General features: G+C 33.7%; 1 protein-coding gene across 2 annotated transcripts; it reads left to right on the forward strand.

The window, feature by feature from the left end:
- Positions 1-17,569, forward strand: LOC143243938 (mitochondrial potassium channel-like). 2 transcript variants are annotated; one of them, XM_076487775.1, is made up of 4 exons: positions 580-970; positions 7,863-7,942; positions 8,624-8,770; positions 15,498-17,569. In XM_076487775.1, exons 2-4 carry the CDS (start codon positions 7,940-7,942, stop codon positions 16,230-16,232), a joined length of 885 nt encoding a protein of 294 aa, XP_076343890.1. In that variant the 5' UTR covers positions 580-970; positions 7,863-7,939; the 3' UTR covers positions 16,233-17,569. The 2 variants fall into 2 exon arrangements, with proteins under 2 accessions (XP_076343889.1, XP_076343890.1); XM_076487774.1 differs by lacking the exons at positions 580-970; positions 7,863-7,942 and adding an exon at positions 1-295.
- The last annotated feature ends 333 nt before the right edge of the window (positions 17,570-17,902 follow it).

Raw genomic sequence — 17,902 nt, forward strand, 5'->3', positions numbered from 1 at the left:
AAAGGAAAAAGAAACTGACAGGCAGTAAACCAGTCTGACCACTGTGTTTGTAACCATCTGAACACAACAGGATATGGCGTGTGTTGGTAGGTTAACGTTTCAGTTCTTTCGTTGTGCTCTTGAAAAAGTTTGTAACGGTTCGGCGGTTCAGAGATATTCAAATTTAACTTCCAATGTAGTAACTCCTAAAATTTCGAGTGGGCTTGTGGGATCTAAATTACCGCATTTGATGAAGTACTATGAGTATGCTATTGGTCTTACTGAATTGAAAGCAGTACAGGACAAAGTTTTGCAGGTATGTCAACTAATTTTGAATTACAGTTAATTTGGTTATGCAGGTTGTGAGCATCCCCAGAGTACCGATGTAATTTTAGTAAGTTCAGAATGCTTAAGTTAATGCTAATGATAATTTAGTTTTAAAGCTCGGAAAAGTAAAACAAAAATATATTCCAATGGCATCAGTTCTTGGAGTGAATCGGCGTTTCCGTGTAGTTATAGTATTTATGGATTCGTGCGCTTGTTACAACAGCTTACAAAAGATACTAGTATTTTATTGGTTTCAAAAGTCACATGGCTTCTTCATTTATTTGCACGTTATGTACTTGTGTTAGCTAGGAAAATAAAATTGAATACTATTAATGATAATGTTGCGTATTGTTTAGAAGTTGATCAGCAGAAATTATAATTTAAACCGGTTCAAATGTTTGGTAGTATTTGTCAAAATTCCAGCAAACTAAACTGGGTTTTGATGTATCCAATATAATTTAATTTTACTGTGTAGTATTAAAATACTCGTTTCCTTGTAGTTCTATTAACCAAAACTATTTACATTTAAGACTATATAGTGATTTTGCCTAACATAATTTGATCAAAGTTGTACTGTTGAAAATTCGCCTACACAACATTAAGTGGGTAATAAAAAAAAACTTATTTAAATTAATAACATTCCACTCCGAATTGATAAGTAAAGGTATCTATTAGAATATTCTTCTTTTTCTTATCGTTTGTAACTATGCTCATATATATGAGATGTAATGTTTTTAATTAATGATGTTAAAATATATAATTATGTAGTTGAAAGCTCTGACTGTATTATTCCTTACTTGATTTGAGTCTTCCTTAACCATTCTGAGTTGTGTATATTATGAGTTTATTTTTTGATGCTAGAAATCATTAAAATATAAATTAAAAATGTAACTAATAATATAGAATGAGGCTTAATTTTTTTTTATTTCTGTGAATGATATCCAGTAAATATAATAATTTTATGTAGAAATACAAATTATTATGCAATCTGGATTTTTGGTTTTTGTAGCAGTTTAATTATATCTTTGCATGGGTTATCATCTGAGTAGGGATGACAGGGTCTAAGATGGTAGTTTCTGTGAGATATTTCTAGTCAGGCTAGATTAAAGCCTATGTTTAAATTCTATCATGAATTGGGAAACACATATGAGGTCAGTTTTCTTTAAAGCCTTTTGTGAAATTACATACCTTCAGTGTGCTACAACAGAAGCTGGTCAATCTTGTGACCTATTGGTGTTGCTATGACAATTAAAAGCAATACATAGTAATTCAAGGCAAAAACAAGTATATTTAAGAAAATATGTATATGGGTCATTTTTCAAGAAAATCTATGACATGAATTGGGAAAAGTTCTTTTTTCTGGGTGAGCTGGCATGGAATGACCTATATTGTTATGTGAAATTCTTATTATAGTATGTTGACAGGACAGTCTCTGGGTTATATAGGGAAGAAACAATTAGATTATATTATCCAGTGGTACAGGTAGAGGATATAACTGACAAAGCAAGTGATATAGTAAAAGAGTACAAACAGCAATGCAGTTTTTATTGTGTGCTTGAGCTAATGATGTCAGAGGAGCTAATTGTTAACTATGAAGCATTCAAAGAAAGGGGCCATAATAACTTCATTCTGGAAGGGACATTGTGAGTACTTAATTGTGGAAACAAAATTATAAGTAGGTCACTAGATGTGAATCCTAGGATTAGGTTAATAAATAAGGATAAACAGGTTGGATTTGTGAGAATTAGTTCAATGAAAAAAGTGAAATTTTTGGGGTGGGTTAGTTACATTTAAATAACAAAGTGGCTGGCTTTTTTTGCAAGGGATAATAACTGTAGTAAGTTTTAAATCAAGACTAGACATTGGTGAGATTAGAATAAATTAAATGAAGAAATATGTTGATGAAAGTACAGGTGTGAATTTTGTATGTCTGGATTTTTAGAAAGCATTTGAAAAGAAAGCTTGGTATATTGGCTAATTGGATAGAAAAGTGGATGGATGAAAGCAGATGGTCGTTATAGATGGAGTTCAATCAAACTCAATTAATGTCATAAGTATGGTAGTTAATAGCTGAGTGTTTGGATCTTTATTCTTTAATTCATCAGAAACATAGATAAAAATATGGTTAATAGATTATTGAATTTTCCTGATGATGTTAAAGTTTTTCTGTGAGCATTGCTGGCTGTAAGGAAAAGGCTGCTACTTTACAAAAAGATTTTGATTATTTGGTGAGTTTGGAAAATAAATCGGACATTGCTTTTTAATATATTAAATGCAAAGTAATATATGAGGGATGTCATGATATGAATTATGAGTATAGTTTTGATGGAAGTAATCGTAACAGTGTTATGGAAGAAAAAGGTCTTGGTGTTCTGGTTGATCAGTCTCTTAAGCTATCAAAGCAGTATGCTATTTCTAAAGGCAGGACAAATAGGATCTTAGGTTGTATCTATACAATTATTGAATACAAGTCTAAAGAGGTCATAATTTCATTGTATAGGTTACTGCTTGGCAAGATTTGGAGTATTTTGTTCAGTTCTTGGTCACTTTCTTAGGAAAGGATATTGAACTGTTGGAAAGGATTCAGAGGAGGACTACTTGAATGGTGATACTTGGGTTGGAAAAGTTATCATGCGAGGAGAACTGAAAATTTCTTATTTGTTTTCTCTTGAAAGTAAAAGAATTAGAGGGGATATGGTTGAGGTGTTTAACAAGGGAACTTTGGCCTGGCTGGGAGTCATCTTCAGCTAAGACAATTTTATTTTTCTTACAACGTAAATATTCTTTGTAGTGAGTTACCTTCAAATGTGGTATGTCCAAATATGTTAAGAGAATTTAAGGGAGAGCTTGATAAATAGTTGGAAGATGAGGACTGGCTTTGCGTTTTTGTAGTGTTTAGTTTGATTTAGAGGCTGGACTAAGAGGTTGCTTGTTATTTTTTAATTTTATGTGCCCCTTGGTGTGGATTCTTGTACGTGGTGAGGGGACCTCCCAGGAAAGTTCTGTTCTTTCAGTTTACCTCCTCTGGGATCTAAACATCCACCCACATGTTTGCCATGCATGGCAATCCATGAAGGGGAGGAGAGGATCCTGGTGGTTGAGGGGTCCAACCCTAACACACCTCTTTGGCTTTGAATTTCTGTAGATGGGGAACTTGGGGTGCCTCCCCTTGGGTCATTCGGCTGGTCCACTTGGGCAAGGGTCAACCAAGTACCAGTGTTGGATGTTCTCAACAGGTGTTGTGGACATTGTCTGATGCTGGTGTTTGGGTATAGTGCTCATGAAACCCTGGCGTTGCTGCAGTGTCCTTGTTTGACATTGTAGTGCATCCCCTTGTAGGGCTCCATGGTGGGTGAGGTTAGTGGGCACCGAAATTTCCCTCTCTTATTATGGATACTCCAGTTAAAAATCTTAATAAAATAGTGAAAAAACAGTATTGGTAAACGACCACATTTTGAAGATTCTGAGCAGCAATACTCACCATCTGTACCACCTGTTGTACCTCATATTCTGATATTGCATTCACTTTCAGATAAACCTTTAAGGCAAATGTCTCTCTTTTCCATTCAGAGGGACTTGCCAGCTCTCCAAAGTTAGTAAAAAGCTTCAATCTGGTGACATATTGGTGGAAATATCTACATCTCTACACAGTGAATTCCTTTTGCATTCAAAGGTACTTTGGGATATACCTATTGAGGTTACACCTCACACTACTTTGAATTCATCACAAGGAGTTATTGTTGAGAGGGATTTCAAGAACATCCCATAGTCGGAGATTTTCACTGGTTTCTGCACCCAAGGAGTTTCTGCAGTGAGGAGTATATCCACTTGCAAAGATGAAATTATGGTGCCAACCAATGTCCTCATTCTCTCATTTACATCACCATGTCCACTTTCCACCATCAAGGCAGGTTATCTTAATTTCAGAGTATGATCATACATTCCAAACCCCCTGCAATATTTCCAGTGTCAACGGTTTGGTCACTTGAAGACGTCATGTCGTGGTTCCTTGACATGTGCTCATTGCAGTGGCAAGGACCACGATGCCAACAAGTGTGAAATGGACCCTCATTGCATTAATTTCAATGGCTCTCACCAGTCATACATTCATTCTTGCCCTAAATGGTTGGAATAAAGAGGTGCAGCATTTGAAAACGAGCCATAACATTACTTATCCTGAGGCTCTAAAGTTGTTGTCCACCACCTCATCTCGGACGTATGCTGCTGTACTTTGTTCCACTACTACAGTGAAAGTACAGACAAATCTCTTTGTGCCTCCAAAAGAATTGTTCTCCAAACAAATGAAAAGTCTTTTGACCTCCATGGTTAAAAAAGGTTGATGAATCAACTTCAACACTTGTCTCTGTCCCTTACATACATTCCTCCAAATCCCAAGAACCACATCCTTTGGTTCCAGGTACAGGCATTTCCTCGAATACATCATCTTCTCCCACCCCATGATGCAAAACAATCATTCGTTCTCAGTCTCTGAACATCAAAGACCTCCCCAGTCGACCCAGGGCAGGTTCCATGGAATCGATAGACCTCTCGAATATGGACAGTAAGGAAAAAAGGCATCATAAACGGAAGGATTCTCCACCCAAATCACCTACACATAAATAAAAATTGACACCCTGATACAATGGAACTGTCGAGGTTATGTTCTGATCCTGATGACATCAAAACTCTGATTGCTTCTCACCATCTTGTACGTCTTTTCTTACAGGAAACATTTCTGAAACGTTTTAATACAGTCACCTTTCAGCAGTTTTCTTTATACAGAAATGACAGGTTATGTGATGGACGAGTGCATGAAGGGGTGGCACTGTTGGTTGATCAGCATGTGTCCACTGTGTCTTTTCCACTTAACACACCCTTGGAGGCTTTAGCCATCCGTGTTTCCTTGGGTCATACCATCACTGTTTGTTCTCTCTACCTGTTGCCTGGAGAGACCTGTGATCAATCAGACCTTGATGCTCTCATTGAACATTTGCCATCTTCCTTTTTCATCCTGGAGGACTTTAATGGATATCATCCCCTCTGGGGAAGTGCTGATATTGATAGGAGGGGGTCACTCTGTAGAGCATATGCTCTCTGATCACAACCTTTCTCTTTTTAATAGTAGTTCTTACACTTATTTTCATGTACCTAGTCAGTCCTTCACTGATATTGATCTCTCAGTTTGCTCCCCTTCATTATTTTCCCATTTCTCATGGAGGGTTGACAATAATCCATGAGGCAATGATCATTTTTCTATAATCTTGGGACAGACTGGCCATGGTTGATGCCACCCGACCCACGTGGCCCTCTTTCACTGCTTTCGCAAGTCTTGATCCTGCCATCATCTGTAACCCATCAATAGACGACTGTGTGGCAGCAGTAATTGACTGTATTGTACAAGCAGCTGCCCAATGTATTCCTAAAACCTCGACACGTTTTCCACTATATCCTCATCCATGGTGGAATCCTGTCTGCCACATGGCACAGAAAGCTCAAAAACGAGCCTGGGATATTTTCCTTAGATATCTCACACTCTTGACCTGCATTGCTTTCTTGGTGCTTATCTTTGACCTTAAGCTGACCCTCATACCACACATCAAGCAGCTACGGGTCAAATGTACAAGAACACTGAACATCCTCCATGTCCTCTCTTCTACCACTTCAGGAGCAGATTGATGTTCTGTGCTAAAGATATATCGTGCTTTTATTCATTTGAAACTCGACTGTGAATCACTGGTCCATGGCTCTGCCAAACCATTGGCCTTAAAGATGCTTGACCCTATTCATCATCAAGGTCTTCAACTCTGCACTTCCCCAGTTCATAGCTTATACACGGTCTCATGTACCTTCTTTGCACCTCTGCCATTTGCAGCTATCTTTACTATATGCTTCGAAACTTCATTTCTTACCAAAGCATTCCACCTGGAGTTGTGTTTTCCTTTCTCAGTGGGCCATGCTTTTTCAGACCAGACAGTTTGCCATTGCTCCTTTAGGCCTTTGTATCCAGGTGCAGTTGGATGAATTGGGTCTGTTCTTGAATAACATTGCTGTATCCACTGGTCAGACTATCCCATCATAGCTTACTATGGTCCCCAAATGTGACCTATCTTTAAGTCATCTGAGAAATGTAGACACTCCTGATTGGAAATACTGTCAGCTATTTGCTGAACATCTTTCGAACCATCCTTCCATTCCTATTTATACAGATGGTTCAAAATCAGGTGACTTTGTGGGCTCTGCTATGGTTTGTTGTGATTTGGTGGTTATGTGCAGAATCCCCTCTACAGCTTCTGTATTCACTGCTGAACTGTACACCAATTCTCTTGCCTTGGATCACATAGAAGCTAAGCAGTACTCAAACTGCACTGTTTATACTGACACGCTTAGTTCTCTACTGGTTCTGGAATCGCTTCATATTGGTTCACACCCTGTTCTCGCCAATATTCAAAACCGACTGGCCCATTTCTTTTTAACATCTTCTTCTATCCAGTTTTTCTGGATACCAGGCCATGTTGGTATTTGCGGGAACGAGCTTGCCGGCATCGCAAATAAATCTATCAGCTCTGGCACTATCACTGCTGTGCTTGTCCCATACATGGACTATGGTTCTGTATTTAAGACTCAGCTTTGTGCTAGCTGGCAGTTGACTTGGAGTGAGCAATGCGAAAACAAGCTTTTCCAAATAAAGCCCTATGTTGGACTTTGACCATCTTGCTTCCAAAAGGATTGAAAAGAGGAAGTTCTAACTAGACTATGCATTGGTCACAGTTTTTTAATTCATCATTTTCTGTTATCTGGAACTGATGCACCAATGTGTAGTTTAACACTCAGATCACAATAAGCCACATTTTACTTTCTTGTCATCGTTACAACTCTCAACGACAGCACCATTTTAAACATGTTCTGTCCCCAGGTTAGCCCATATCGTTAGACAGTGATGGTGACACTGTCCACCTTGGTAATGTTTTTAGTTTTTTAAAGGCCATTAATCTTTTTAATGACATTTAATTTTTTTAATTTATTAACATTTGAAAAGAAAAAAAATGTAGAGGCAAATCATTACTTAAAAATCCTAAAACTTAAAACAAAAATTTGACGTATACGAAAGTATGGTAATGTTTTGTGATAATCTGACATTTTTTGTGAATGTACAAAAATTGTGTTAAAAAGTTATAGTATTCTCTTGATGTAGTTCCATAACTTTCAAGATGGATACACTGTACCTTAATTTTGACTTTGTCCTCTAAACAAGGCACTGGGGATGCATGTACATATTTATATATCTAATGCATTAAGTGTTCTTGAATCCGTGTGCTAAAATTCTCATTTTAAATAATGCAACATTTTATAGTCAAGTTTTAAACTTCCAGTCATAGTTTACATTTTCAGATCATGATAGGTTATCTCTAGTTTGAGATTCATACTTTGACACAGTGATATAGGACCTGGTTACTTACAATGTACATTATTTAACTTTATTCATATTTTATGTTAATATTAATATCGTACAATAGTAAATTACTTTAACGGGTGTTGCATTTGTACCCTTATTTCAGTAACTGAATATTGTTGTGCCATCCAGCTCCACAGCATTTCCATTTGGTTATATCAAAGAATTGTATTCATCAGTCATATGGTAACATTAATTGGGTTATTTTTATTACAAAAGCTTCTTTTAATATTTTACATATCATCTGAAAAAATGTATAAATTTATAACTCTATAATTCTATTTTATTATAAGTTTTTCACATCAAAACTTAATCATATTTTTTAAATTGTCACACTTGCCAGTTTATTTTTGTTAAGTGTTTCTTGTCACCTCTGACTTGTTGAATTTCATTCAGTGAAACTTGTTTGCCATCTTTTGAAGACAAGTAAATTTAATCAATAGCATATGGTTGTGTATTATATTGTGTCAAGTCACTGTTGGTTCTTAGATCATAATTAGATTCAAATGTATTCAAACGAAAGTGGCAGCTTCAGATTAAATTCTTACCAGGAGTTAGTTTTTAATCAATTGAGTTTATATTATAATAGAAAATCAGTAATGCACTAAATGAAATTCTTTATCAGTGGACTTTGTTCCAATGCCAGTTATCAAATATTCATGTTCATAAAGAATCTCTGAATACTAATATTTCCTAACTAATGTCCAAAATCTGCACAGAATATTTTTATGATTTATTATTGTTACTATCAAATGAAAATTTTTTGTGAAAATGGGATACTAAATACATTTCTGATACTTCTTTGATTTGTCTGATATTTCTTTTATAACTTATTTTTCTTTTATTTCTTTTTTTTTCTTCATATAGGCAGAACAAGTGTTTATTGATGCTCAGGAACTTCGAAGAAACTGTCAACAGAAAATCCAGCAAACGATTACTTGTTTAAAAGATATACATGCTGAGCTGGACAAGACTTCACGAGGAGAGGATCATTATCTGACATTGATTAGTCAGGTTTGTGTTATCTTTTTGTTATTAGTTACACTATACCTTTTGGAAAAGATTAATTTAAATGAGTCAATGTGTATTTTAAACTTACAAATTTGAAATGCCAAAAGTATCCTGCTTAGTTTAAAGTCTAGTTTCATACATTATTCATTTCTTCAGTTGTGTTTGAGTTTGCCTCAGCCATGACTGTTTGCATGGGCATCCACAGAAATTGTTTCTTTCTGGGGGTTGCAAAGTAGTGTGAACTTGTGAATTGAATAAACACACTTCTATACATATGCTGAATGAATTAAGAAATAATTGTTTCTCATGTTAATAGCCTAACCAATGAATATCACTACACAATATGAAGTTTTTCTGCTTGAAACACTTTTTGTCTTTATAACATAACATAGTAACAAAATTTTAGGGACAGTGAGGGGCCATTGGTTCATCTTGGCTGTCACATCCTCAGGTTTTCAGTCTTAGTGTAAACTTGTTTCCAGTAGTTATATGTATTAATTGTGTCCTTATTAAATAATCTAAAATAGAGTTAAAGGTTAAATAATTAGGTTCTATATGCAAAATAAAATTAAAGTGGGTTTAAAGATGCAAGTGAGAGAGATGTTGTATGTGTTTAGTATTCAGGTACACTCATGCCCAAGAGACAAGTTTAAAAGTATTATCTTAACCCAACTTCATCAGAGAATAATTATGAGCTCAAACAGCAAAGAAATGAACAAAAGTGAACAAGTAAAATAAAACTATTCACAGTTGTTCCCAAAACCATACCTGAGCAAGCTGACCTCTGTTTGTTTGGGTGTTGACCAAACTGGAAAATAAACTAAAATTATTTTAAATTCATATACATCAATGATGAGGACCAAATAAATTGTATACAATACTGTGCCAAGGTGTTAAGACAAAATCAAAAATTAGATTTCAGGCTACTTTCCAAAAACAACAGAAAGTAAATCACAGGTGAAACATCAGAATTTTATTAATCTTCATATTCAGTACAACAGAAACGTGGTGGAAGCAGTGGTGTATTTAGGTAGGGGCTAGAGGGGGCTTAGCCCCAAGGCCCATGGTCTTAATAGGGGCCTATTAATAATTTTATTCCATGTAAAATTACATGAGATGTAGGAATCACAAAAATTATTAACCCACACAACCTTAAATCTTTAATAACTGTAAAGAGTCTTTCAGGCATTGCTGTTATCTCTTTAATCAAAGTGTCCTTTGAGATTTTACTACCTATGTCTTTAACCTGTTGACTGCCAAGTATTTCAGCTGCTACGGCAGCTCCTATGCCAGGTGAAGGCATGTGCCTATCAGTAAAATTGAGTAATTTTTAAAACAAAGGAAATAAGCAACAAATACTATTTTTTCTCTAACTAGGTCAAATACATGTATGGTGCTGACATATAGCTTTGAAGTTAGGTATTATTGAGAACAAATTATCTCGTCCGTGGCACTGTGTTACCAATCGGCTTGGACGAGTTGTCTCGTCTACAGCACTGAACAGGTTAATACACTAACATAAAGTTTCTTCAGAAGTAACTTTTGATTTGGATAAAAATGACCAAAAGCTTTAGAACAAAAAATTATTTTCACACTGCTGTACTGTTGAACTTCATAAAAAATATATTAAAAAATATTATGATACATATGTGATTAACTATTCTAAATGGCATTTACAAAGGAGAAAAACTCTGACTTGTATCAACTTGTATAAGAAAATGCACCAAAGGGGTATGAGTTCTTAGTTACTTACATATGCAGCTTTTACCGAAGTAAAAAGGATTACTGTGATCTTTTCAAAACAATAATGTCATACTAAACATAGACATTTAAACAATAACTTAATAAAATATACCTGAACATACCTGAATAAAGATTTATTTTACACCAGTTATAGAAGGAGTTACATTCAAGGTTTTTCAGCTGTACACAGTCATGCTTTTACCTGACTTGATTCTTTAAGTTATGTAAGGGTAAACTTTGTTTTAACATAATATTTGGTAAAGTCGGCATATTATTAGACAAAGAAGAGGAGCACAAATAAGGGATTGGCCTGTTTTCGTTTAAAATGTGTGAGTGTGTGTGTGTATATACATATATATATACGCATACGTGTATCAGTGAAAGATTGTGTGTGTGTACACACATATATATACACACAAATCTGTGTCTATCTATTTGTCCATTATCTAATTTCTCCTAGTTTTCTGGACCAACCTCAATCAAATTTTATGGGCTGATAGTTTTACTACATTTTCCTTAAAAGCCAATCTGACCATCACACTGTGTATGCCATGTTTTAAGTATTTTTAGAGAATAATACTGATAGAGTTAAGTAAGTTAAAGTCAAGAGGAAAGACTGTGTTAAAAATAGCAAATCCAAACCTCTAACTAATTATATTAGTTTGTTATAACCAAAAACAAGCTGAAACAAAAATAAAATAAAAAATACTGCACTAATTGCAAGGTCCCAGGGTATAAGTGATAATGTGGGTTACAAAATGTACCCTAGGTTTTGGAGGTAACTGAAGAAGTAGGTCCCACATTGCTATGGGGATACACTATCTATTAGTCTTAACCTCTGTTTACAAGTCTTGCATAAAGGAATAGCAATAGAAATCAAATCAAAATTTAATTGGGAATTTATGGAGTTTGGGAATATCATAAAGAAAAGGTAAATCTACATAAGAATTTTGTTTAGGATAAAGTTTATTATATGCCTTTAGGAAATTATTAATTACTTTATCTTTATATTAGTTAATAAGTTTAAATATTTCGGTACTGTTGATGTATTTTATCACAAGTAACAACTTTTTGCAGATGATACCAATATTACAGTTAGCCTTATCAATGGAACTGTAATGTATTTTTCTTGCAATTTTTGAACCTTATTTATTAACTGATGGAACAATAAATCTGTATGGTATTTCTTTAATTTTACACAGGATAATTTAATGTTTATTTTTTTTTAAGTACATAAAACTTCCATTCCAGAATTCTTCTATGTGGATGAGATGTAATACTGATAAGTTTTAAAATATATTCATTAGTAATATTTTCAATAGATTTAAGAATTTATTTCTTATTGCATTTTATGGCTATTCTGTATTTAGATCATTTTGGAGTGTTTCATGTAATATTTTATCTTTTATAATTTTCAAGTTACCAGTAACAATATGTTTATGAAATGAATCGATAAACAAACTATTTTCACACTCACAAGGTAAGTTATTAATTTCATCCACAATTAAATTAGTAAAAAAACTTGTATAATAGGAAACCAATTGGAACTTCATATTAATAGCTGACAATAGGCTTTAAGTCCTAACAAGGAAAGTATCATGTTTTATAAATTGATGAATAATCTTAGAAATTTGCAAGCCATCAAATACTTCTTTTAAAATTAATTGTCAAATAAGAAGGTTTGATTTGCAGTTTATCTTTTTTGAAACTTGATAAATCATTGGCCTTAATCAATATTTTATAGTATCTCCAATTAAGTGTTTTCCATGATTGTTTTGAAAATCAGAAGTTTTTATTACATTAATTAATGCTCTTATTTTTGGAAGATAAAGTTGGTAAATCTTTTTGAAAAATAATTTACATACACAAATACTAGAATAAAAACTATTATCCAAATGACTACTACATTCTGAAAAATCAACCCATTTTATAAAATATTATTTCCTTTACCTCTAGTTTTCCAACTTTTGTGAAAAAAGTTATCTATAAAGAAAATATTAGCAATACAATAATCATTACTGAAATTCAGAGCAGTAGAGTTATTAAAATCTTAGTTTAATCCACAAGGATAAAATGTAAAAGTTTCCTCATAGAAGTTGATTGGTGTCTTCATTAACAATTTCTAATATAATCTTAACATAGGTAAAAAGAATGAGAATCTAAAATGTTTTAATTCTATGGAATTAAATAAATTGTTTTAAACTTGAGATCTGTGGAAATTTATACGTATATCCAATGGGTTTGAAGTTTGGCCCACATATTCCATATTACATTTAGTACATGTTAACAGATAAATTGTTTTTTATTTTACAAAATGAATTGGTGTAAATAATAGGGTGAAAGGTATTTAGAACAGAACATGTGAGACATCTTTAGTAATTACATTTTATGACATTTGCAGCAATATATCAGGTCATCCCATAAGTAATGTCCAAACATTTAATACAGAAAGTACATTATTATTTCTGTCTTTGTAGAAGGCTTTAATGACTAAAATATGTAGTAGGACTTGTATAAAAATGTTCAGACAAATAAAAGAAACTAATCCAACTCCACTTTTTCAGATTATTAATCAAATAAACCCTTACAACAATGGATGTGTCTGAGGAGCACATTAGGCATATAATGCTTTGAGTTTTAAAAAGGCAATAGTGCAGCAGAAACTACAAGAAATAATCCAGGTGTTGATGATGCAGAGTCTCTCAATGATAGAAAATGTCAAAGGTGGTTTTAGAAGTTCAGATCAGGAGACGACAGCTTAAGTGATGCATCACATTTAGGTCATCCTGTTGAGTTTAATGATGACTTGCTGCTAGTTGCATTGATGGAAGATTGTGCTGTAACAATTGAAGAACTTGCACAGATGCTTAATTCAACCTATTCAACAGTTCACTCATCTGCAATAGCTTGGAAAGGTGTCAAAACTTTGAAAGTGGATCCCCCATGATTTGACAGAAGCCAGCCTTACAACAAGAGTGGACATTTGCACTTCTCTACACTCTTGTGAATGTAACTCACCTTTTTTTGGATAGGTTAGTGACTGGAAATGAAAAATAGATATATTATAAAAATTAAGTGCTGCAGACAATGCCTCAGTGCAGGTAAACTGACTAAAGCATAGCCCAAAACGGACCCTCACTCTAGGAAAGTCTTATTAAGCATTTGGCGGGATATTGTTGGTGTGATCCACTTTGAGTTGCTGCCACTTAACATAACGATCACATCAGACTTCTACTGTCCGCTGTTAGAGCACTTGAATGTTGCATTAAAAGAAAAAAGACTTGATTTGATCAGTTGTAAAGGTGTTGTGCTGCACCAAGATAATGCATGACCCCATACAGCAAGGATCACTTCTGCAAAGATTGAAGAGCTAGACTGGAAAAAGGTTCCACATCCTCCTGATTCTCCAGACCTTGCCCCATCTGATTATCATCCATTCCGAAGTTTGCAGAACTATCTTGATGGAAAAGAGCTTGGAACACATGAACATGTCAAAGCTACCCTCTCAACATTCTTTTCCTCCAAACCCCAAGAATTTCATAGAAGCGGCATTTAGAAGTTTGTGAATGAAGTTTCTGCAGTGATGCATATCTCCACTTGCAAAGATGTAGTTATACTGCCGACAAATATCCTCATTCTGACATCACCATGTTCACCTGCCATCATCAAGGCAGGTTATCTAAATTGCAAGGTACAGCCATACGTTCCATATCTTCTCAGATGTTTCCAGTGTCAGCACTTCAGTCACTCGAAGACATCATGTCATGGTTCCTTGACATGTGCTCGTTGCAGTGGCAAGGACCATGATGCCTATGAGTGTCTGTTCTATACATGGATTATGGTATTGTGTTCAAGGTTTGACCCCATGCCAATTGGCAGTCGACTTGGAATGAGCAACATGATAACAAGCTTTTCCAAATAAAACCTTTTGTTGGACTTTTGCTGTCTTGCTTCCATAAGGATTGGAAAGAGGAAATTTTTCTAATTAGACTATGCATTAGTCACAGTTTTCAACTCATTGTTTTCTTTTATCTGGGACTGATGCACCAATGTGTTGTCTATGTAACACTCGGGTCACAATAAGCCACAATTTACTGTCTTGCCATTGTTATGACTCTCAAAAACAACGCCATTTTGATTATGTTCTGTCCCAAGATTTATCCATAACGTTACACAGTGTTATTGGCAATTGTGACACTGTCCACTGTGTAAATGTTTTTAGTTTTTTAAAGGCAATTAATCTTTTTAATGCTATTTAAGTTTTTTAATTTATACTTTAGACATTTTGTTAATGTGATTCCCTTTTAAGAATCAAAGTACATCTAGTTCGATTTGAAATTGGAAAATGGTTATAACATCAAATAACTCAAAACCAGGACTGGAAAGGCCAACTTCAGGTGACTGATGCTGCTGTTTGAACTACCAGTTTAGTCATCCATACGAGTTATAATTAGAATTTTGCTACAAGTCTTTTAAAACTTGTACTACATTATTTTCTGAAAATGGCCATAACATCAGATAACTCAAAACCAAGACTAGAAATGCTAACCTAAGGTGACTTACGGTGGTTTTTGAACCTACCTGTTAGTCTTCCTGGCGAGTTATTATAATTACAATTATGCTACAGAAAGTTCTTTACAACTTGTATTATTTTAGATTTTCTCTCACTGCTAAAGACTAGATGTAAAAATTGGATTTAATGCTATTTATGTTTTTGATTCAAAAATTAAACTGTGTTTTGTTTTACCATAAATTCCTTTTATGAAGTTTACTAAATTTACTTTAATTTTAACTTTTTACCAGATGTTTGGAGCAGATAGCCTAGTTGCTTTAGCCATAAAACACCAAACCAACCAACTCACAGAATGACCAAAAACGTGCTTAGTTCTTTTAAAAGTACTTTTTGTTTTTATTAGGAAAATTATGATTATATAAGGAAGTTTAATGATTTTGAAAAATCTTTTTATGTTTGTGTTTTTGATTTTAGGAACATAGTATCATTAAAGAAGAAGAAAAACTTATTGAAGAATTTAAACAACTAGAGAAGAATGAGAGGGAATATTTCTCTGTACTATCATTAGCTGTTCATCAAAGTCATACAAAAGAGCAGGCTCAAGCAGAGAAAATGAAATACTGGTCTTTCATTACCTTAATTTGTGGAGCAGTGATTGGAATATTGGGAACTAGCTTCAACAAATTACTTCAAATGAAAGAATTTATGCAAGGAAGTCCAAGTCAGAAGGACTTGCAGAATCTAGCATTTATTATAAATAATGCATTAAGAAAAGAGTATGTACAAATGACAGATTTCATTGAAGACCTTAAGAAGATGCTTGGGTACACTGGAAGTTCGAAAATGGTACCCAGGGAAGGCACAGGCAGTAGTGACAAAATAAACATTCTTAATGATGGATTAGAAGCCACATCTCACCAAATTGTAACTGTACTTCAAAATCAAGAATGTGTTTTGTCTCAAGGCATGAAAGAAGTGAAAACTTTACTTGAAACTCAGATCAAACTAAAACAACTTGGAGAAGACAAACCACCATTACTACCACCTGTTTATGTAAGAGATGAAGTAAAGAGAGGGAGTCAGGTGAAAGATGAAGTAAAAAACTTAGAGTGGAAAGTTAAGATTAACTCTTTAGCCACTGTTGCTCTTATTTATGGTGCCTTTGCTGTAACTTTTCCTTTAGTGATGCAATTTATAAAAGGATTTTAATCTTATTGTATTATAAGTTTGAGAAAATGCTGTTTACAAGAAAGTTTAAAAATATATACATTATGTGATATATTTAGTTGTGAGAAGTATCTCTTCTGACCACCTTAATTGTCGAACATCAGAGGAAACTGTTTTAGTGTATTATTTTTATACTGTTTGAAGATTCAGTATGATAAAAGATATAGATTTTTGCAGAATAATTTTTATGTTGTCCTGTTTCACACTGATATGGTATTAGGTGAACAGCTGAGTGCTTCCTTTTGAAACAAATAAGATTTTAAAGGTCCAACACATGCAGAAAATATTTTGGTTTAGTTAGTTATGTTAAAATTAATGTAAAAGTAATACCATTATTTTTATTACTTCTTACCAAAATATATTATTCTAAAGATGTTTAGCCTTTAGATTACTTGACTGAGCATGCTTATCTTCATTGAAGAGTTCAGTTGTAAGCTGAGATAGTTCTAGGGCCTCAATGTTGGGGAAGGAGGTTAATAAGATAGTTTGTGCCCTTTGACTCTAGTGATATTTTAAACATCTCGTTTCACTTGTCAGCTTAACATTGAACAACTTTGTATGTTTTTGTGTTTACTAGATTTGGTTTGGAGACCTCTTGATGACAACTAAGGAGAAGAGTGTCAATAAGAAGTTTTATTTCTAAGTTTTATTTCTAACAGAAAATCCAGATGTTCCAAATTTTGGTACAACTTGCATACATAATTTGTTAGTATCAAATACTATGTGATTTACAAGTAGTTTATTTTTATTCGGTTCACTATATGGCATGAACTTGTAGATATAAGACAAGAATTTATGTGCATAAATATATCTTTTATATATATATGTCTCCTAGCATAATGTGCTTCCCTTCACAGATACTTATTCTATGAAATTACCATTTGATAATAATAATAATGTGTCTGAATTGTGATATTTTAGTAGTTCTTTTTCTTATAATTTAAAATTTATGCTACATTATCATCAGAGTTGCATATTTTCAGACTTGAGGTAGTGTAAGAGCTGAGCACCAGTTCAAGTTATAGAAAATTCTATATACATATTATCCAAATAACCATTAAAAATTGTTATTGACAATACCCCCCTTTTTAATATTAACTACATTATATACAAAACTTATCCTGCATTTAGGTACTTTTATAATAATGTATGAAACAAATTATAAGCAATATTATTTATGGAAGGTGATGAAGCTGTAACAATCAAACAACTCTAATAGAACATTTTAATACCAACATACATGTATATTGTGATATCAGAAAAGCATGTAGGTTCAAGAAATTTTGATAGAGATGAATAAAAACCTTTTAACCTGAAAATATCTACATTATTAGAGATGAAGTAATGTCACATTTGTTTCATGCAGCTCTGAAACATTTAATGATTCCATTCAAGTTTGTGTTGTTTTCTGAAAGTATCTCTTCTGTATGATTTAAGATATTTTTTTAAATTTATTTTTTTCTGGTTTGCTTTCAGAAAATATATAACCTTATGCATTGAAGTTTGGTGACTAAACCTCCAATCAAACAAGGAGTCATTGCACAACATCACACCCAAAGAAATGTATTTTTTCACAATCACAGAGAAAATATTTTACACCTCAGCATTTAGAAAAATAGTATTTCTTAACCTTTACTCTTTTTGTTGTTATC

This window comes from Tachypleus tridentatus, chromosome 2 (assembly GCF_004210375.1).
Source record: "Tachypleus tridentatus isolate NWPU-2018 chromosome 2, ASM421037v1, whole genome shotgun sequence".
Taxonomy (NCBI): domain Eukaryota; kingdom Metazoa; phylum Arthropoda; class Merostomata; order Xiphosura; family Limulidae; genus Tachypleus; species Tachypleus tridentatus.